The following is a 21,561-nucleotide window of genomic DNA, read 5'->3' on the forward strand; positions in this document are numbered from 1 at the left end:
AAAAATGTCATAAATGAAGACATTTTTCTAAAAATGTTTACAATTTAAGTGGACCGTGTTTTAAGTGAAAAAGAGGTGAATGGGATGTAGAACAGAAACTATATAATCACAGTATTAAGGTTTTGATTTCCAAAAATTGTAAATTATGTAAATATAAATTATAATCTGCATAGACAATGGATGTGTATAACCATCCTCTAAATGGCATCTAAAGGAATGAGATAAAATTATGTTGCATACAAAACCCATCTGGCTTTAATGCAGGCATAGCGTCTGGCTCCTTCAGAGCTACAGCCACTCGGCCCTATTTACCAAATAATATTGTATATTTTCCTTCTGCCTCAGTTTCTCATTCAAACTACATACTGTCAGCTAAGATAGAGCCTCATTTCTTTTCTGTTATTCTCTTCTTCACTATGCTTATCAAACAAACTACTCTTCTCCCTTGAATTTCTTCCAACTTCTCCTTTTCTGTGATTTTTCAAGTATTTCTCCTCTGAAATGTACCCTAAATCCCTCCTGTCTCCTTGAATCTCAGCCAGATTTTTCTTCTGCCTATTTTCACTTCTTCTCCTTCCCCAGCACAGTAAGCTTGTCCTAAACAAACTGATAACTACAGAGATCTGCCTGAAGCAACACCCTAAACCACCTGATTTGCATCACTTTGCCATAGCCTGTTATAGACAGAATTGTGATGGCTAAAGACCTCACAGATGATATCTGCAAACATGCTTAGAAGATCTAAACCAACAAAGATACAAATACAGCTTAGAGGCTAAGAGGTGAAGACTTAGAGGTGAAGGCTTTCCTTCACCTCTGCAGCTCTCCAAAGCTTGAGAAAAAAGCGGAAGTTCAGGAACTGGCTCTAAAAATTGGGTCTGACAGTAATATCAGAACTGTTACACTGAAGAATTACCAGAGCTATGTGGCTGATATGTGAAGATAAGGTCGCTGAGTTTGTCACTCATATCTCTCCCTATTTTTTCATTGGCTACATTATTCAAATCTCTCTTGGCCTATTTTATTGAGCATGACATCTGAAGTGTTCATATTTCAAGTGCCTGGCTGTATTTGCCTCTATTTTTCAGATATGTTATTGAAAAGAAAGAAAAACTAGCCACCCGCTGGGTAAAAGCTGGCAAGACAGCTGGTCCAGACTGCAATTTCAGAGTGACTGATGTCATTGAAGGTACAGATGTGCAGTTCCAGGTTCGTGCAGAAAATGAAGCTGGCTGTGGTCATCCTAGCGAACCAACTGACCTCATTCATATTGAAGATCCAACAAGTAAGGAGTAATATAATATGCAGTAAGCAGTGTACTGTGTAGCACAGATATTCTGGGGAAAAAAAAATGACACAATCCTATTCCATTTTTGCAGGCCCTCCTTCACCTCCTCAGGATTTACATGTTACAGATGCAGGTCGAAAGCACATTTGCATTGCATGGAAACCACCAGAGAAGAATGGTGGAAGCCCTATTATTGGGTACAATGTTGAGATGTGTGAAGCAGGAACAGAGAAATGGATGCGAATCAATTCTCGTCCAATAAAAGATCTAAAATGCAAAGTGGAAGAAGGTGTTGTTCCAGACAAGGAGTATGTGCTGCGAGTCAGAGCTGTCAATGCTGTTGGAGCTAGTGAGCCATCAGATATCTCAGAAAAAGTTGTTGCCAAAGACCCAGATTGTAAGAACAAGTTTACTTTTTTCAAATATGTGTAACTGATGACTGAAGAAAGACTTTAGGTGTTTGGCAACTTTCTAATAATATTGTACTTACTTTCATAGGTAATCCAACCATTGATCTAAAGACTCATGACATTGTTGTTGTTAAGGGGCAGAAATTAAGTATCCCTGTACCCTTCAGATCTGTTCCATCCCCAACGATAACATGGCACAAAGATGGCAAAGAGCTGAAAGCTGGTGACAGAACAACAATGAAGAGTGACTACACCTCTGCATTGCTTGAAGTCATAGACAGTGTCCATGCTGATGCTGGTGTTTACACTATCACATTGGAGAACAGGCTGGCATCAACAACTGGCTCAGTCAATGTCAAAGTCATAGGTAACTAGACTTCTTCCATTTTGGAAGAGATACTTATCTCCATTTGAGCCCTCCAGCTGACAGAAAAAAAGGATGAGGAACATTCCTTTTCTGCAATATGGAGGAATCACTTCAACTCAGATACCACATAGATTGCCTTAAATGCATTTAATATTACAAAATCCAAAGCAATAACCACTTTGCCCCAGAAAGGCCTAACTGGTCTGTGGCTGCTCAGAGCCCAGCTATTATGGATAGTAAAGCATATAAATATAAATAATCCTATAAAAATTCTTAATATTTTTCACCTATATATGCCTATAAATATATATAATTACATATATATATACTGTATAGCCAACATTTGTGATTTTGGTCTGCTTTGTGCAAAGCAAAAAAATACAATATAATATCATATTAGTGTGAGTTTCCCATCTGTTTTGTTTTTTATTGCATTAATTAATTTACTTATCATTATTTAAAATAGGTCCACCTGGACAGTGTAAAGACATTAAGGCAACTGATGTAACTAAGAATTCATGCAAGGTAACCTGGGAACCTCCAGACTTTGATGGCGGTACTCCAATTCTGCATTATGTTCTGGAACGCAGAGAAGCTGGTCGTAGAACATATATCCCAGTCATGTCTGGTGAGAACAAGCTTTCGTGGCAAGTCAAAGATCTTATCCCAAACTGTGAATATTACTTCCGTGTTAAAGCTGTCAATAAGGTTGGAGGAGGTGAATATCTTGAACTAAGAAACCCAATCATTGCAGAAGATGCAAAACGTAAGTTTTTACTAATAAATGATCTAGCAGGTTGATTTCTAGCTAAATGCTTCGTACTTTCTTTTTTCATATGATGTCTTGTTTGCTACTATTCCACAGAGCCTCCAGATCCTCCTGTTGACCTTGAGGTCCATAATCCAACATCAAAATCAGTAACACTTACATGGAAACCACCCCTGTTTGATGGTGGAAGCAAGATTATGGGCTATATAATAGAAAAGCTTGCTAAGGGCAAGGAGAGGTGGGAAAGGTGCAATGACTACCTGGTACCTCTGTTAACATATCCCGTGAAAGGTCTTGAGGAAGGAAAGGAATACCAGTTCCGTGTTCGTGCTGAGAATGCTGCTGGCATTAGCGAGCCTTCTCGTATTACCCCTTTTGTGAAAGCTGTGGATCCTATTGGTATGATTTGTTTATTTGTTTGCTTGTTGTAATTGCCATAAAGCCTCAAATATATGGGAAGATTCAACTCTCCATTTTCATTCTGTATTATTACAGATGCTCCAAAAGTCTTCCTTGCTGCAAGCCTGCAGTCTGGCCTTGAGGTGAAGCGAGGTGATGAGATCGTACTTGAGGCACATATTTCAGGGTCACCTTATCCATCTATCACTTGGCTGAGGAATGGTGAAATTATCAGACCAGAGGAAATCAAAAAGAGAGTAGCAAAGTATACTAGGAAGAAGAAAGGTGAAGCTGAAGAAGAGGAACCTTTTCAGCTTTCACTAACGGAACGTATGAGTATTGACAATCACAAAGAAGGAGAGTCTATATTATCAATTCGTGACTCCATCAGAGCTGACCATGGCACGTTTACAATTAAAGTGGAAAATGATCACGGTGTTGCAAAGGCCTCCTGTGAAGTCAATGTGTTAGGTATGTAGTGAATGTCCTCATAAATGCCTTCTTGTTCAGAGCATTGGATGAGAAGTGCACAAGAAGGGTGCTCATCATTTTTGCTTGCTTTATAAACAGATACACCTGGGCCTCCAATCAACTTTGTTTTTGAAGATATGAGGAAGAATTCTGTCATTTGCAAGTGGGAGCCTCCCCTTGATGATGGTGGAAGTGAAATCCTGAACTATGTGCTTGAAAAGAAAGACAACACAAAAGCTGAAATGGGCTGGGTCACTGTCAGTTCAACGCTCAGGCATTGCAAATTCCATGTGACAAAACTGATTGAAGGAAAAGAATACCTCTTCCGTGTATTTGCTGAAAATAGAGTTGGGGCAGGACCACCGTGTGTTTCAAAACCAATGACAGCAAAAGATCCTTTCTGTAAGTTTTGTATTAATTTTGAAACACAGTCCTTTTAGAAAACCACTCTAAACCAGACAGACTTTTAGAACATTCAGCTTCACCCATCTGAATGTTTCCTAGGAGGAGCTTGAGCCATGTAATTATTATCTATTGCATATTTTAGACCATTGAGATACAGGGAATTATTAAAAGGCATTCTAATTTTAATAATACAGAAATAACTGTCACTGTTACTTGAAAAACTAACTTCTAAATCCTGACGTTCTGTGTTTGGTAAACCAGTATTCTTCCCAGAAGAGGAACCACATCAAGTTTAATTGATTACTAATTACTGTTAGTAGTCAAAGTTATTAAGAAAGAGAATAGGTGAATTTAAGAATGACTTAAAATTAGTCATCTCTCATATCTTTGTTCTCTCTTAGCTTGCTAGGCTAAGATAGATAAAATTAAGCTTCGCCTCTGAATAAGACAGTATTGATGGCAAAATTACTATTTTTTTTCAGCTCCACCAGATCCACCTAATAAGCCTGAGGTGGAAGATGTTACCAGCAACAGTATGTTGGTTAAATGGAATGAACCAAAAGACAACGGTAGCCCTATCTTAGGATATTGGATTGAAAAACGTGAAATTAATAGCACTCATTGGGCTCGGGTCAACAGAAACCTTGTGAATGCTCTGCAAATGAAAGTTGAAGGACTTTTGGAAGGATTAACCTATATATTTAGAGTATGTGCTGAAAATGCAGCCGGCCCTGGTAAATTTAGTCCACCATCAGATCCAAAAACTGCACAGGACCCAATAAGTAAGTAACTTAACAGAAGTAAGTAGCAGAGAGGTGACAGAATAAGATTAATAGCCTTTACCTTTGATTTACATTTATTTTTTTATAGTGCCACCTGGTCCACCCATTCCAAGGGTTGCTGATACAAGCTCAACTGCTATTGAGTTAGAATGGGAGCCTCCTGCATATAATGGCGGTGGAGATATCACTGGTTACCATGTATACAAGCAACTGGTGGGGGTAAAAGAATGGTCACGTTGCACAGAGAAACCCGTTAAGGTTCGACAGTACACCGTTAAAGAAGTCAGAGAAGGTGCAGACTATAAACTCCGGGTTACTGCACTTAATGCAGCTGGAGAAGGACCACCTGGTGAAACGGAACCCGTAACAGTTGCAGAACCTCAAGGTACTGTAATTGTATCATTTTCAAGAAATGTCCAGCAAAATGTACTTGAATCTCTCCCTTGAGCTAATGAACTATTTCTCTTTCTTCTGCAGAGCCTCCCACTGTTGAGCTGGATGTTTCTGTCAAACCAGGCATTCAGATCATGGCTGGGCAAACTCTTAGAATTCCTGCTACCGTGACTGGGCGTCCTACTCCCACCATTAAGTGGACTGTGGAGGAGGGTGAATTAGATAAAGATAGAGTTGTTATTGAAAATGTTGGCACAAAATCTGAGCTAACCATTAAGAATGCATTGCGAAAAGACCATGGAAGATATGTAATTACCGCTACCAACAGTAGTGGTTCCAAATCTGCAGCAACCAGAGTGGAAGTATTTGGTAAGAAATATATTCTTGGAAATCAACTGAAGTTTATTTAGTGAAATAATCTTAGTTTGCGGTTTATTATACTGGTTTGATTTTGTTTTCACAGATGTTCCTGGGCCAGTCCTTGACCTAAAGCCAGTGGTCACAAACAGAAAAATGTGTTTGCTTAACTGGTCTGATCCTGAAGATGACGGAGGCAGTGATATCATAGGCTTCATTGTTGAACGGAAGGATGCCAAAATGCATACATGGAGACTAGCTATAGACACAGAAAGATCTAAATGTGATATTACAGGTCTAGTTGAGGGGCAAGAATATAAATTCCGTGTTAGCGCCAAGAATAAGTTTGGTACTGGTCCACCTGTTGAAATAGGACCCATTCTTGCAGTTGATCCATTAGGTAAAATAACTAACTTTATGTTTTTTAAAATTATTTAAATCTGTAGAGATAAAAGTTAATACACAGTTATTGCAGTAATGCTGTGTAGATTGCTTTCAATGTAATTGTAGTGTATTTGCTTTCCTACATGCCCACAGGGCATCTGCCTTTAACAGGTTTATTACTTAAGTGAGAGCTCTAAAATAGTTCTGTAAAACTACTATGGCTCTTTATGTGAAGAAATACTATTGCCTGCTGAAACACTACTTGTTGTATTTTTATCTAAATACAAGAGAAACTTTTTAAAGCCATAAACCATACTCAAATACTTTGAATACAAAACATATGGGTTTAAAAAACCATAGCTAGTGGAGCTACTGTATTCGTATGATTAAAAATTCTCTAATATATATTATTTTTCATTATGATTTATCTGTGTTAATAGGTCCTCCAACAGCACCTGAGAGGTTCATGTACACAGAGAGGACGAAGTCAACCATTACGCTTGACTGGAAGCCTCCACGCAGTGATGGTGGCAGTCCTGTCTTAGGATACATTGTCGAGAAAAGGAGACACGATTCAAAAGACTATGAAAGAGTTAACAAAAGGCTCTGCCCAACCACCTCTCTTCTGGTTGAAAATCTTGATGAACTTCACATGTACGAATTCCGTGTCAAAGCTGTTAATGAGATTGGAGAGAGTGAACCATCGCTGCCCCTCAATGTAGTTATACAAGATGATGAAGGTATATTTGCTGTAAAGAAATCCATAAAATATCTCTGAAAGATTATAAGGCAATTTCCATCTTCACGGTGTCAATTTTTCCTGTTTTTCAGTACCTCCAACTGTCACATTACGCCTGGCTGTGAGAGGAGATACCATCAAAGTAAAGGCAGGAGAACCAGTCAATATTCCTGCTGATGTGACAGGTCTGCCAATGCCAAAGATTGAGTGGGACAAGAATGAAGCTTTAATTGACCAAACATCCAGTACGCTTAAGATAACCAAGGAAGAAGTGTCCAGAAGTGAGGCAAAAACTGAACTTATCCTGCCTGCAGCAGTGAGGGATGATAAAGGCACTTACACCGTGAGAGCTTCCAATCGTCTTGGCACTGCATTTCGCAATGTGCATGTTGAAGTGTATGGTAAGGAGGCGATGTTTTAACAAAATGACAGTTAATAAAATGCTTTTGCCTTTTTTCTTAACGTAATTCTATGTTCTGTTGCTTTCATACAGATCGTCCTTCTCCACCAAGAAACCTTACTGTTTCTGATATTAAAGCTGAATCATGCTATTTGACGTGGGATGCTCCCCTTGATAATGGTGGTAGTGAAATTACCCATTACATTATTGAGAAGCGCGATGCTAGTAGGAAGAAGTCTGAGTGGGAGGAAGTCTCCAAAAGTGTTGTTGAGAGAAAATTTGGGGTAATTTATAATATATCTTTATTATATATTTCAGAATGCAGAAAAAATAACAGTACACATGTAACAAAAATTGCTACTTGCGTAGCTATCATCTGAGCTAGTGCTCCATTCTGAGTCCAGAATTACTGGATGCATGTTGCCCATGCATGTATGTGTTATTTTCCTCATCTGCCAAAAGACAACAAATTTTTTTCTTTTGCCATTTAACCTTATCTGAGTTTAGAAGACCTTTTCCGTTTCCCGGTATTATTTATAGTTTTACCAGTTGCAAAGAGAAACGTGATGACATTGTTATTAATGCTTGGTTCTACGCACACAAAATAAGAATATCCCTAGGACATTACATACAGCTGTGAAGTTACATACAGATGGGTAGGTCAATGAGATTCTGAGACAGAGAATGTAAAACCAAAAAGCTTAATTAACTTCAAATAAGTTTATTCTGAAAGCAGCCAAATAGTGATTGAAATCCTATTTTTCAGGTATGGAATCTTACAACAAATGAAAAATACCAATTTCGAGTCCGGGCTGTAAACAAATATGGAATAAGTGATGAATGCCTCTCAGAAAAAGTCATTATTAAGGATCCCTACGGCCTTCCTGGACCTCCTGGAAAGCCAAAAGTTTTAGATCGTACTAGATCATCAATGCTGGTTACTTGGGAGCCTCCTCTGCACAATGGTGGAGCCCCAATCACTGGCTACTGGCTGGAGAAGAGAGAGGTGGGAGGTGTCTACTGGTCACGTGTTAATAGGGCTCCAGTAACAAAACCATCAGTAAAAGGTCTAGAATTTAATGTACTTCGTTTGGCTGAAGGCGTTGAATACCAGTTTAGAGTTATGGCTGAAAATATTGCTGGAATTGGCCCTCCCAGTGAACCATCAGATCCTGCTTTAGCAGCAGATCCCATATGTAAGTATATAGTTTCTATGACTACTTTTAAGGACTATGTTACACTATGCTTCACTAGAACCACAACACACTAGCACAATTTATATTGAATTTAGTGCAACTAATCCAATGCTTTATGTTTGCATTAAGCTAAAAAATGTTGTTGATGCCAAGTGGTTTCCTGATATGCTATTTTTCACTGTGTTTAAGATAACTAGCCATAATTTAAACTTTCTTACCCTCTTTTATGTAAACTCTGATTACACCAATGGAAACAGTACTGAATAAAATTATTTAAGTTCAAAATCTGATTTTTAAAGTATAGAGTTCAATCTTTATGCATTATATCTTAAGTACTCCTTTATATATGTAGTATATGTAATTACTGTGCATGTTCTTAAATATATTTAGACTATGTTTGTATGATTAGCATTATATACTCCATATATAATATGCAGGTATGATAGAAAAAAAACTGAAAATACTTGCATTCTTTTAGAAGCTATTCAGAAAAAGACACTAACTCCCAGGTAATTTTTGCTTGCTTTTGTTTTGCAAGTTGTGCCTGATCCACCATCTTGCCCAGAAGTCAAAGACAAAACTAAATCAACTGTAGCTCTTGCATGGAAGCCTCCACAAAAGGATGGTGGCAGTCCAATAAAAGGATATATTGTTGAAATGCAAGAAGAAGGTAGTACTGACTGGAAGAAGGTGAATGAAGGAGAAAAACTCTTTCCTACATGTGAATGTGTTGTTCCCAATTTGAAAGAACTCAGAAAATACCGATTTAGGGTGAAAGCTGTAAATGCTGCTGGCGAGTCAGAACCAAGTCCTGCAACATCCGAAATACCTGTCCAAGATATTCTAGGTAAGAGTTCTTGGAATTAATTTAGATATTTATATCTAAATGTCACCTACTGCTGTGAATCTTCACACAGGATGTCAGTCAGGCCCAAGTCAAAAAACAGCAAATAATTATGTAAAAATGTAACAAAAGATTTCATACATATTTTGGAAAGTGGCATAATGACCATCACCAGGGCATGAACAATTAGAAAACTGATGAGCACCTACAGCCATACTGAGCCAATACTATGTACTTTATGAAGAAATGACACCAACGAATTCACTTCATTTATACACTTCCCAGTTTCTCTTTTGGTGTGCTCAACCTGTTCCCCACATAAACATGCATTGTGCATGCCAGGCTGGGGGGGTCTAGCCCAGTGCTAGCAGAGATTTGTTTTCAGCAGCTCTAAAAAATTACATATTAAAATATTTTTGCAGAGGAACCAGAAATCTTCCTTGACATTGGAGCACAGGATTTTCTCTCTTGTCGGGCTGGCACAACAATTAAAATCCCAGCTGTTATCAAGGGCCGTCCAGTTCCAAAAACATTTTGGGAGTTTGAAGGAAAAGCAAAGACAACAGCAAAGGTTAATAAAAGAAAAAGCTTTCTTTTTTCTATCTATTTCTAGTTATTTAAGTCTATCCCCTTTATATTTACTTTATTTCCCTTTATTTATAGGAGGGAGGTCATAATGTACCTGAAGAAGCACAGGTAAATAAAATAATTTTTGTAACATTAGTATTGTTACATTTTTCAAATGTAAATATTTAAAGTTGCTCTGTAACTTCTCTATTTTTCTGTACTGCACAGGTGGAAGCAACCGATACGCGTTCAGTGATTACCATCCCTGAGTGCAACAGAAATCATTCTGGACGATACAGTATTACCGCAAAGAACAAAGCAGGACAGAAAACTGTTCACATCAGAGTCAATGTCCTTGGTATGCCTTACACACATTGAAGTGTTCAAATAGGAATTTTTATTCTTATTTTTCTATATATTTATGTAAAATTGTTTCTGTTGTGCTTTTACTTTAACAGATGTCCCAGGTCCACCAAAAGACCTAAAAGTAAGTGATATCACAAGAGGAAGTTGCAAACTTTCTTGGAAGATGCCAGACGATGATGGTGGAGATAGAATCAGAGGCTATGTTATAGAAAAAAGAACAATTGATGGGAAAGCCTGGACAAAAGTCAATGCAAACTGTGGAAGCACTTCCTTTGTTGTACCTGATCTAATAACTGGCCAAGAGTATTTCTTCCGGGTACGTGCCGAAAACCGTTTTGGTGTTGGCCCTCCTGCAGAAACTATCCAACGGACCACAGCCAGGGATCCAATCCGTAAGTGAAATCAAACTGACTTGGTTCGTTCGAAACCAAACACTGCTGTACAGTGGATTTATTCACATTTCTGTTCCTTTATAAAGATCCTCCTGATCCACCTATTAAACTAAAGATTGGCCTTGTAACCAAGAACACGGTGAGCTTGACGTGGAAGCCGCCAAAGAATGATGGTGGAGCTCCTGTTACACATTATAATGTTGAATGTCTCCGCTGGGATCGTACTGGAGAGGTGAAAGAGACTTGGAAACAATGCAACAGACGCGACGTGGAGGAAACAAAGTTTACTGTTGAGGATCTTGTAGAAGGTGGAGAATATGAATTTAGGGTCAAAGCTGTAAATATAGCAGGTCCTAGCAGGCCATCAGCCACTGTTGGCCCACTTGTTGTCAAAGACCAGACATGTAAGTACTGGTTGATACCAGTAAATGCAAATTCCATTCTACAATTAGGAAGGATTTTTGTATGCTAACTTTTTTCTCAATATTTCATTGTAGGTCCACCATCTATTGAACTCACAGAATTTATGGAAGTTGAAGAAGGAACAGACGTTAACATTGTGGCCAAGATAAAGGGCGTACCATTCCCCACGCTGACATGGCTAAAAGCTTCTCCAAAAAAACCAGATGACAAAACACCAGTCCTGTATGATCAACATGTCAACAAGCTCGTCAGTGAAGATACTTGCACTTTATTGATTCAGCAGTCTCGCAGAAGTGATACAGGCTTGTATACTATAACTGCTGTAAATAATCTGGGAACTGCTTCCAAGGAGATGAGACTAAATGTTCTGGGTAGATATCAAGAACTCTTATATGTTACATGTATAGATTACATTCTTGTGTTACTTTATTTTAATTCTGTTTGAATTAACTCTTTACAAAAATGTATCTTTTAGGTCGTCCTGGACCTCCAGTGGGACCTATTAAATTTGAATCCATTTTAGCAGATAAGATGACAATATCATGGCTTCCTCCATTAGATGATGGTGGTTCTAAGATTACAAACTATGTTATTGAGAAAAAAGAAGCAAATAGGAAGACATGGGTACCTGTTACTAACGAACCTAAAGAATGCATCTTCACTGTTCCCAAGTTGATGGAAGGCCATGAATATGTGTTCCGCATAATGGCACAAAATAAATACGGTATTGGAGAACCTTTGGACAGTGAACCAGAAACAGCAAGAAATCTTTTCAGTAAGTAGGAATATGCTTTCAAGGGATGTAGATTGTTTTCATACTCTGGTACATGTACCACATCTGTTAAATTCCACTACTGTTTTTCTCTCTTCACTTCAGTAAATTTTCTAGAGTACCTTGAAAAAATTTAGCATTAGCAGTTGGTTCTTTAAAGCACTCAGAGTGCTTAAAATATTTTACTGTCTCCTTGTTATAAATTAAAATATAATCTCCAGCTTTTTAAGGTTGAAATATATAAACTGGAGTTAATCTGATAAGATTTGGGTCATTCTGTTATATCTGAGACATTATTGACCTTATAGTTCTGGAAGAGTCAATTTGCTGTCTTCAATTTTGGAAGAAGAAAAGGGGAATTAAAGAAATTAGCTTTTGATGTAGAGTAAGTCTGACAAGAGAAAATGATTCCTGAAACATGCAAGGTTAGCCTGGGCACAGAAAAAAGATACTGATCCAGGAAGGCAAGAAAAATTAATTCTTGACAATTGTTGTTTAAGGGGCAGATATTTTATGTTGCACGGAGGTATATGTACAAGAGGAAGGATGGCAAGGTGAAAGAGGGAGGGATTCTCATGTAGATGGCTGATCACCTTATCAAACTGTGATTATGTGTCTACATAGTCCTGTTTTGTACTCTAGCTGTCTTCACCTTCCATTAGCATGTTTTTACAAGCTATGTGTAATTTTTTTTTCCCTAGCTGTTCCTGGACCATGTGACAAGCCAACAGTTAGCAGTATAACACGTGACTCCATAACTGTAAACTGGGAAGAACCAGAATATGATGGTGGCTCCCCTGTAACTGGTTACTGGTTGGAGCGCAAAGAAACTACTGGGAAGAGATGGACTAGGGTTAACCGTGATCCTATCAAACCTATGACACTGGGTGTTTCATACAAAGTTACAGGTCTTATTGAAGGCTCTGAATATCAGTTCCGTGTATCCGCTATTAATGCAGCTGGTGTTGGTCCACCAAGCATGCCATCTGATCCAGCAATTGCCAGAGATCCTATTGGTAAATATATTAGGTTCCTATTTTTGAATTTGAAAATGTTCTAATGAAAACATAGAATATATTGTCATGCTGTAATGATGTGATGATATTTTCCAGCCCCACCTGGCCCTCCTATTCCAAAAGTTACTGATTGGACAAAGTCTTCTGTAGACCTGGAGTGGACTCCGCCACTAAAGGATGGCGGTTCTAGGATCACTGGCTACATCGTTGAGTATAAAGAGAAAGGAAAGGAAGAATGGGAAAGGGTAGGTGGAATACTATTACAAAATCTGCATTTCTTCTCTCTGTGTCTCTATCTAAAGAAATCCATCAGAAAATATATTTTCTACATATTTTCATTCTGCAAGGTATTTTCTATACATTAATATTTTTGAACAATAATTATCTCATATATTTAAAATATAAGACCAAACTTAGAAGTAAGTGAGTGAGTGCCAAGTTAACATTGCAGTTTCCTAAACTTAGGATTTTAAACTTATGTATTTAAAGATGTGACAAAATACATAGGTAATCAGTGATAAAAGAACAGAAGACAAGAACAAGTTAGAACTGGCATAAGAGTAAGGAGTCCCACTGCTATGAGACTGTGCCAAATTATTTGCAACTAACACATCCCTACATTTTCGTACTTTTTAGTAAGGCATTACTGAATATTTAACTGCATACCTTAGCCATTTTGTGTATCTCTACAAAAATACCTAAATTTGTTGCACAATTTCCAGGTAAACAGGCTGCATACAGGGAGTCTAGAAAGGACCAAACAATTGATTTTTCTCCCCATCCTCATTTATGTGGACTTATTTGTACAGTAACACATGCCATTCTTCCGAGACCACAGACTACTGTAGCCTCTGTACCTGCTACAGTTATCAAAAAAGTAAATCTTCAGAAAACTAGCTTCTATGTCCCTGTCCTATATTTCTTCACACAGTCCCTGAACGCTTCCATGTGAACTAGATCCCTTTATGCTTAAGAGCATTGTGTGCCTGTAAATGTGCAATAGTATCTGATCTAAGATTTGTTCCAAACATCACAAAGAAATTGATGATACCTTGATGTTAGCTGATGTTATAATTTTTTTTCCAGGTAAAAGATAAAGAAATTAGAGGCACCAAGTTTGTTGTGGCAGGATTAAAAGAAGGATATTTCTACAAATTTAGAGTTAGAGCAGTGAATGCTGCTGGCATAGGAGAGCCTGGAGAAGTTACAGACTTCATTGAAATAAAGGACAGACTTGGTATTTATTATTTACATTTACATTTTTAGTATTTCTAAGTCAAATTGGAAAAAAAGAAGGAAATTCATTGCAATATTTTGTTTACCTCTCACAGTGGCTCCTGATATTAATTTGGATGCAAGTGTCAGGGACAGAATTGTTGTTCATGCTGGAGGAGTAATTCGGATCATAGCGTATGTCTCAGGAAAACCAACTCCAACAGTCACTTGGAGCAGGGATGACAGAGCTTTACCAGAAGAAGCTAAAATTGAAGAAACAGCTATCAGTTCTTCTTTGGTCATCAAGAATTGCAAACGGAGCCACCAGGGTGTATACACTCTTCTTGCTAAAAATGCAGGTGGAGAACGGAAGAAGAATATTATTGTTGATGTGCTAGGTAAATAGGAACTTCAGTGCTTGTGAACAAATAGAGTTTCATAACATTCGACATATATACTTAAACATTTCGTTTCTTCGTTGCTTTTAGATGTGCCAGGCCCTGTTGGCATGCCATTCCTTACTGAGAACCTAACCAATGACTCTTGCAAATTGACATGGTTTACTCCAGAAGATGATGGTGGTTCTCCTATTACCAATTATATAATTGAAAAACGTGAATCTGACCATAGAGCTTGGACGCCAGTAACCTGTACTGTTACAAGACAGAATGCTACTGTTCAAGGACTCACTGAAGGGAAAGCCTACTTTTTCCGAATTGCAGCTGAGAATATAATTGGCATGGGTCCATTCACAGAGACACCAAAAGAGCTTGTCATTAGAGATCCAATAAGTAAGTGTATTTTGGGGGTTGGATTATTGTCACATGAGACGAATCTGTATAAAAATGCATTTACTGCACTTTTGTGTTTTTTCCCAGCTGTTCCTGACCGTCCAGAAGACCTGGAGGTAAAAGCAGTTACGAAGAACTCTGTTACATTGACTTGGAACCCTCCAAAATATAATGGAGGCTCGGATATCACCATGTACGTTCTAGAAAGCCGTCTCATTGGAAAAGAGAAATTCCATAGAGTTACAAAGGAGAAAATGCTTGATAGGAAATACACTATAGAAGGCTTGAAAGAGGGTGACACCTATGAGTATCGTGTGAGTGCTTGCAATATTGTGGGCCAAGGCAAGCCATCATTTTGCACAAAACCAATCACATGCAAGGATGAAATTGGTATGTATCTTTTTCAAATTTATTTTGAAAACAGTGACACATTTAGTGATTACTTACTTTTTCTTACTACTACTGTTGACATTTTGGGGCATTGAGCTTTTTAATTTGATCTTTCAGCTCCTCCAACACTTGACCTTGACTTTAGAGACAAGCTTATCGTTCGGGTTGGTGAAGCTTTCAGCCTGACTGGACGTTACTCAGGCAAGCCTGCACCAAAGGTTACTTGGCTAAAGGATGATATTGTTATGAAAGAAGATGACCGTACAAAGATCAAGACAACTCCTACAACTCTTTGCTTGGGGATACTGAAATCTGTCCGTGAAGACTCAGGCAAATACTGTGTTACTGTAGAGAACAGCACAGGATCAAGAAAAGGATTTTGTCAAGTTACTGTTGTTGGTAGGTTTTACTGTTTGTTTTGATTTTTCTTTATTTTTTAATAGAGATTAGAATTCATTGAATTATATAAAATGTAAAAATTAAAATGTGTTGTTTATAACAATATTTTTATTTACTGCCCTCTTTGTTATGCTGAAATACCTATTTATTGATTTTGAGTACTTAGTTAACTTCTGGCTGAGTTTAATCACCATGAATAATTTAATGTTTTCACATTAATTTAGAGAATGTCAACACAGTGTAGAAAATGTCAATCACCAGACATGTTATGAGCATTAATTAATTAAGTCCAGTGAGTCAAACAAGTATTAAAGAGGAATAGATGTCTTGATTCCTCATTAAAATGATGAGGCCATGTTTCTAATTGCATGATATATTGACTGTATTGACACTGTTTAATCAATGTCATTATTTGAAGCTCATATAAAAGCATGAATTTGTTTCTTTTTTTCTTTAACAGATCGCCCATCACCCCCAGTAGGCCCAGTTATATTTGATGAAGTTCATAAAGATCATATGGTAGTTTCCTGGAAACCTCCATTAGATGATGGGGGCAGTGAAATTACAAATTACATTATTGAGAAGAAGGATGCACACAGAGACCTGTGGATGCCAGTTACATCGGCTACAGTGAAGACAACATGCAAAATTCCTAAACTGCTTGAAGGAAGAGAATATCAAGTTCGAATTTATGCTGAAAATCTTTATGGCATAAGCGATCCTCTCATCTCTGATGAGATGAAAGCCAAGGACCGTTTCAGTATGTTATTCCTTTGCTATTTTACTTTGATACTTTAATCTTTACTCTATCTGTCATCCTTATGAACTGATTAATTTTTTTCAGGTGTTCCTGATGCACCTGAGCAACCAATCATTAAGGATGTTACCAAAGACTCTGCTGTAGTAGTTTGGAACAAACCATATGATGGAGGCAAGCCAATAACAACCTATATTGTAGAAAAGAAGGAAACAATGGCAACTAGATGGGTCAGAGTTACCAAAGATCCAATTTTCCCCGGTACTCAGTTCAAAGTACCTGACCTCCTAGAAGGCTGTGAATATGAATTCCGGGTTTCAGCAGAAAACGAAATTGGTGTTGGTGATCCTAGTCCACCGTCAAAGCCAATTTTTGCTAGAGATCCAATTGGTAAAGTATTAAATTTTCTCATTCAAATTTGAATGTACTCTTCATTTCAGTTACAAATCAATTTTAATAGTTTCCTTTTTTCCTTTTTCTTTCTTAAACAGCAAAGCCAAGTCCACCTATTAACCCAGAAGCAATAGATAAAACAAAAAATTCAGTTGATTTGTCTTGGCAACCACCACGCCATGATGGTAATAGCAAGATAATTGGCTACCTTGTTGAGTATCAGAAAGTTGGAGATGAAGACTGGAAAAAGGCCAATCTAACAGCAGATTCTTGTCCTGAAACAAAATATAAAGTCACTGGTCTTACTGAGGGTTTGACCTATAAGTTCAGGGTCAAGGCAGTCAATGCAGCAGGTGAATCAGAACCAGCCTATGTTCCTGATCCAGTAGAAGTAAAGGACAGACTTGGTGAGTATAATAAAATCATATGTGTACTTAAGAAAAGATCGTTTCTTCTCATTTTCTAAAAAAACATAATTTTGATTCCAGAACCTCCTGAGCTGATACTTGATGCTAATATGGCTCGAGAACAACATGTAAAAGCTGGAGACACCCTGAGACTTAGTGCCGTGATTAAAGGTGTTCCATTCCCAAAAGTTTCTTGGAAGAAAGAAGATCATGAGGTCTCACCCAAAGCTGATATTGAGGTTACAGGAGTTGGCAGTAAGCTTGAAATTCGTAACACTGTCCATGAAGATGGTGGAATTTACTCACTGACTGTTGAAAATCCAGCTGGTTCAAAGACTGTTTCAGTAAAAGTTGTCGTCTTAGGTAATCTTTTTGGTGTTCCTTCTATACTGCATGTTTCATATTATTTAATTAGAGATTAAGAAAGAAAGGAGTGCCTGGAAAATATTAATAAACCGAGATATAAGAAATCACAAAATACACAGTCTTTGTAGAAAAGGGACTAAAAATTATAATAGATACATTAATTCTCTTGAAAATTGCTCAGTTTTGCAAAATACACTTTTGTTATCAAATACATAATAGATTTTTTTGTTGTTTACAATATTAGATAAGCCTGGTCCACCCAGGAATCTGCAAATCAGTGAAGTTAGAAGTGATTCTTGCTACCTCACTTGGAAGGAACCAGAAGATGATGGTGGCTCTGTCATCACCAACTATGTGGTGGAAAGGAAAGACGTAGCTTCTGCACAGTGGGTACCCATCTCATCATCCTCCAAGAAACACAGTCACATGGCAAAATATCTGATGGAAGGCACTCAGTATCTCTTCCGAGTTGCAGCTGAGAACCAATTTGGTAGAGGTCCATATGTAGAAACTCTCAAGCCAATTAAAGCTGTAGATCCACTGCGTAAGTTCAGTTATATGACTTGTTTTGTTCATATTGTTCTTTGTGAATTTTTGAGTCAATCTTGTTGGTACATCTCAGTAACCACTTTGTTTTCATATTTTGAAAGATCCTCCAGGGCCACCAAAGAATCTGCATCACGTAGATGTTGACAAGACTGAAGTTTCCCTTGTTTGGAATCGACCAGATCGTGATGGTGGTGCTGAGATAACTGGATATTTGGTGGAATATCAAGAAGATGGTGCAGAGGAGTGGACTAAGTTCCAGACAGTCCCCATGCTAGACTGCGTTGTTACAGGCCTACAAAAAGGAAAGATTTACAAATTCCGTGTGAAAGCTCAAAATATTGTTGGTCTTAGTCTTCCAGATACAACTATACCAATAGAATGTCAAGAAAAACTAGGTAACTTTTAGTTTCTCGTGTTGTTTCACTGATTCTTTCTTTCTTTAAGTTGTCCCCTTGAAAAGCATATGGTAATTTCTATGTATTTTTCTGCAATTTCAGTACCTCCGTCTGTGGAACTAGATGTGAAGTTAATTGAAGGTCTTGTTGTTAAAGCTGGTACCACAGTAAGACTTCCTGCAATTATGAGAGGTGTTCCGGTTCCCACAGCAAAATGGGTTACTGATGGCACTGAAATTAAAACAGAAGGCAGACACAAGATTGAGACTGACAATTATTCAACTGTACTTACCATCAAAGACTGTATAAGAAAAGATACAGGAGAATATCTACTCACAGTATCTAATGCAGCTGGCAGCAAAACTGTTGCTCTACATCTTACAGTTTTGGATGTTCCTGGCCCACCAACCGGTCCTATTAATATTCTTGAAGTAACACCAGAGCATATGGTTATTTCTTGGCGCCCTCCTAAAGATGATGGTGGAAGTCCTATAATAAACTATATTGTTGAGAAGCGTCAAGCAAAGAAAGAAACTTGGGGAGTGGTTAGCTCAGGAACGAGTCACACAAAAATGAAGATTCCACGACTGCAGAAAGGCTATGAATATATTTTCCGGGTTCGGGCAGAAAATAAGATAGGCATTGGTGCACCCCTGGATTCAGAGCCAACAGTTGCTAAACATATGTTTGATCCACCATCCCCACCTGGTAAACCAACAGTTTATGATATTACAGAAAATGCTGCAACAGTGTCTTGGACCCTACCAAAATCTGATGGTGGAACACCAATAACTGGTTATATACTTGAACGTCGGGAAGCATCCGGTAAATGGGTACGTGTCAATAAGACACCAATACTCGATATGAAGTACAGAGTCACTGGCCTCTTTGAAGGTAACACATATGAATTCAGAGTTTTAGCAGAAAACATGGTGGGCTTAAGCAAACCGTCTCCAAGCTCTGATCCGATAAAAGCATCACGTCCTATCACTCCTCCTGGACCACCTATTAATCCAAAATTAAAAGACAAAACCAAAGAAACAGCTGATCTGGTGTGGACAAAGCCCCTCAAAGATGGTGGCAGCCCGATTCTGGGATACATTGTAGAATGTCAGAAAACTGGAACTACGCAGTGGAACAGGATTAATAAAGATGAACTCATTAGACAATGTGCCTTTAGAGTACCTGGGTTAATAGAAGGAAATGAATATAAATTCCGAATAAAAGCTGTCAACATTGTAGGAGAGGGAGAACCAAGAGAACTGGCAGAAACTGTACTTGCAAAGGATATTCTTTCTCCTCCAGAAGTAAGCCTAGATGTGGCCTGTCGAGACATAATCACTGTCAGAGTAGGCCAGACAATTCGTATTACTGGGAAAGTAAAAGGCAGGCCTGATCCTGACATAACATGGTCTAAGGATGGCAAAGTACTAGTCCAAGAAAAGCGTTTTGAAATCGTTCATGATCTACCTAATGTTGAACTGCAAGTGAAAGAAGCTAAAAGATCTGATCATGGCAAATATATAATAGCAGCTAAGAACAGCTGCGGACATGCTCAAGCTTTTGCCATCGTTAATGTACTCGACAGACCTGGACCATGTCAAAACCTGAAAATAAGCTATGTCACAAAAGATTCTTGTATGATTGCGTGGGAGAATCCAGTGGATAACGGTGGCTCAGAAATTACAAATTACATAGTAGAGTACCGACAACCAAACCAGAGAGGATGGTCAATTGTCTCCTCTGATATCACTAAACGGTTAGTAAAGGCAAATCTTATAGAGAACCATGAATACTTCTTCAGAGTTTGTGCAGAAAACAAAATAGGCCCAGGTCCTTGCATTGAGACCAAGACTCCCATTCTTGCCATCAATCCTATTGACAAGCCTGGAGAGCCAGAAAATCTTCACATTGCAGAGAAAGGAAAGACTTTTGTATATCTGAAATGGAGAAGACCAGATTACGATGGTGGGAGCCCCAATTTAAGTTACCATGTTGAGAGAAAACTGAAAGACTCAGATGAATGGGAAAGGGTGCACAAGGGCAGTATTAAGGAAACACACTACATGGTAGATAAATGTGTTGAAAATAAAATTTACCAATTCCGAGTTCAAACCAAGAATGAGGCAGGTGAAAGTGACTGGGTAAAAACAGCTGAAGTTGTTGTAAAAGAAGATCTGCAGAAACCAGTGTTAGACTTGAAGTTAAGTGGAGTGCTGACTGTAAAAGCGGGAGACACAATTAGAATTGAAGCTGGACTTAGAGGAAAACCACAGCCTGAAGTTGTATGGATAAAAGACAAAGATGCCACAGATCTAACCAGATCTCCAAGAGTCAAAATTGAAACAACTTCTGACGCATCTAAATTTAGTCTCACAAAATCAAAGCGTAGTGATGGTGGGAAATACGTGATTACAGCAACTAATACAGCTGGTAGTTTTGTAGCATATGCTACTGTTATTGTTTTGGATAAACCAGGTCCTGTAAGAAACCTGAAAGTTACTGACATTTCAAGTGATAGATGTACTGTTACTTGGGACCCTCCAGAAGATGATGGTGGTTGTGAAATACAAAACTACATCCTAGAAAAATGTGAAAGCAAGCGTATGGTTTGGTCTACATACTCTTCCTCTGTCCTAACAAACTACGCAAATGTGACACGCCTTATCGAAGGTAATGAATATATATTCAGAGTCCGTGCAGAGAATAAAATGGGCACCGGTCCACCAACAGAGACACAGCCAATTACTGCAAAAACTAAATATGATAGACCTGGACGCCCTGACCCTCCAGAGGTCACTAAAGTTAGCAAAGAAGAGATGACTGTTGTTTGGAATCCACCAGAATATGATGGTGGCAAATCAATTACAGGATACATTTTAGAGAAGAAAGAGAAACGATCACTGAGATGGGTTCCTGTTACTAAGACTGCAATCCCAGAGAGACGCAAGAAGGTTACAAATCTCATCCCTGGTCATGAATATCAGTTCCGTGTCAGTGCCGAAAATGAAGTTGGACTTGGAGAACCAAGCTTGCCATCAAGACCTGTAGTAGCAAAAGACCCAATAGGTACCATACTGCAGTAGTTTACTGTAATTTTTAATGTTAACTTACCAGATTGCTTAATTGCTCAAATGTATTCTTATTTGTAACATTTAT

The 21,561-nt window shown here is 38.2% G+C and overlaps 1 protein-coding gene across 1 annotated transcript in view; it reads left to right on the top strand.

Moving 5' to 3' along the window:
• The window catches only part of TTN (titin), a 243,634-nt gene that overhangs the window by 163,962 nt on the left and 58,111 nt on the right, over positions 1 to 21,561 (top strand). Inside the window, 37 exon segments of the mRNA XM_068949560.1 lie at positions 1,089 to 1,285; positions 1,380 to 1,685; positions 1,787 to 2,065; positions 2,532 to 2,831; positions 2,931 to 3,233; positions 3,330 to 3,704; positions 3,804 to 4,106; positions 4,592 to 4,891; positions 4,980 to 5,276; positions 5,369 to 5,653; positions 5,748 to 6,041; positions 6,466 to 6,765; positions 6,857 to 7,165; positions 7,258 to 7,448; positions 7,931 to 8,360; positions 8,899 to 9,207; positions 9,627 to 9,775; positions 9,868 to 9,900; positions 10,000 to 10,129; positions 10,230 to 10,529; positions 10,616 to 10,933; positions 11,027 to 11,323; positions 11,428 to 11,727; positions 12,426 to 12,740; positions 12,837 to 12,985; positions 13,827 to 13,977; positions 14,072 to 14,353; positions 14,444 to 14,746; positions 14,834 to 15,136; positions 15,254 to 15,535; positions 15,996 to 16,295; positions 16,380 to 16,682; positions 16,784 to 17,092; positions 17,174 to 17,455; positions 17,703 to 18,002; positions 18,109 to 18,402; positions 18,505 to 21,471. Of these exon segments, the coding sequence (XP_068805661.1) occupies positions 1,089 to 1,285; positions 1,380 to 1,685; positions 1,787 to 2,065; positions 2,532 to 2,831; positions 2,931 to 3,233; positions 3,330 to 3,704; positions 3,804 to 4,106; positions 4,592 to 4,891; positions 4,980 to 5,276; positions 5,369 to 5,653; positions 5,748 to 6,041; positions 6,466 to 6,765; positions 6,857 to 7,165; positions 7,258 to 7,448; positions 7,931 to 8,360; positions 8,899 to 9,207; positions 9,627 to 9,775; positions 9,868 to 9,900; positions 10,000 to 10,129; positions 10,230 to 10,529; positions 10,616 to 10,933; positions 11,027 to 11,323; positions 11,428 to 11,727; positions 12,426 to 12,740; positions 12,837 to 12,985; positions 13,827 to 13,977; positions 14,072 to 14,353; positions 14,444 to 14,746; positions 14,834 to 15,136; positions 15,254 to 15,535; positions 15,996 to 16,295; positions 16,380 to 16,682; positions 16,784 to 17,092; positions 17,174 to 17,455; positions 17,703 to 18,002; positions 18,109 to 18,402; positions 18,505 to 21,471 (12,845 nt within the window).

The sequence above is a fragment of the Struthio camelus genome, chromosome 6 (genome assembly GCF_040807025.1).
Source record: "Struthio camelus isolate bStrCam1 chromosome 6, bStrCam1.hap1, whole genome shotgun sequence".
Classification (NCBI taxonomy): Eukaryota; Metazoa; Chordata; class Aves; order Struthioniformes; family Struthionidae; genus Struthio; species Struthio camelus.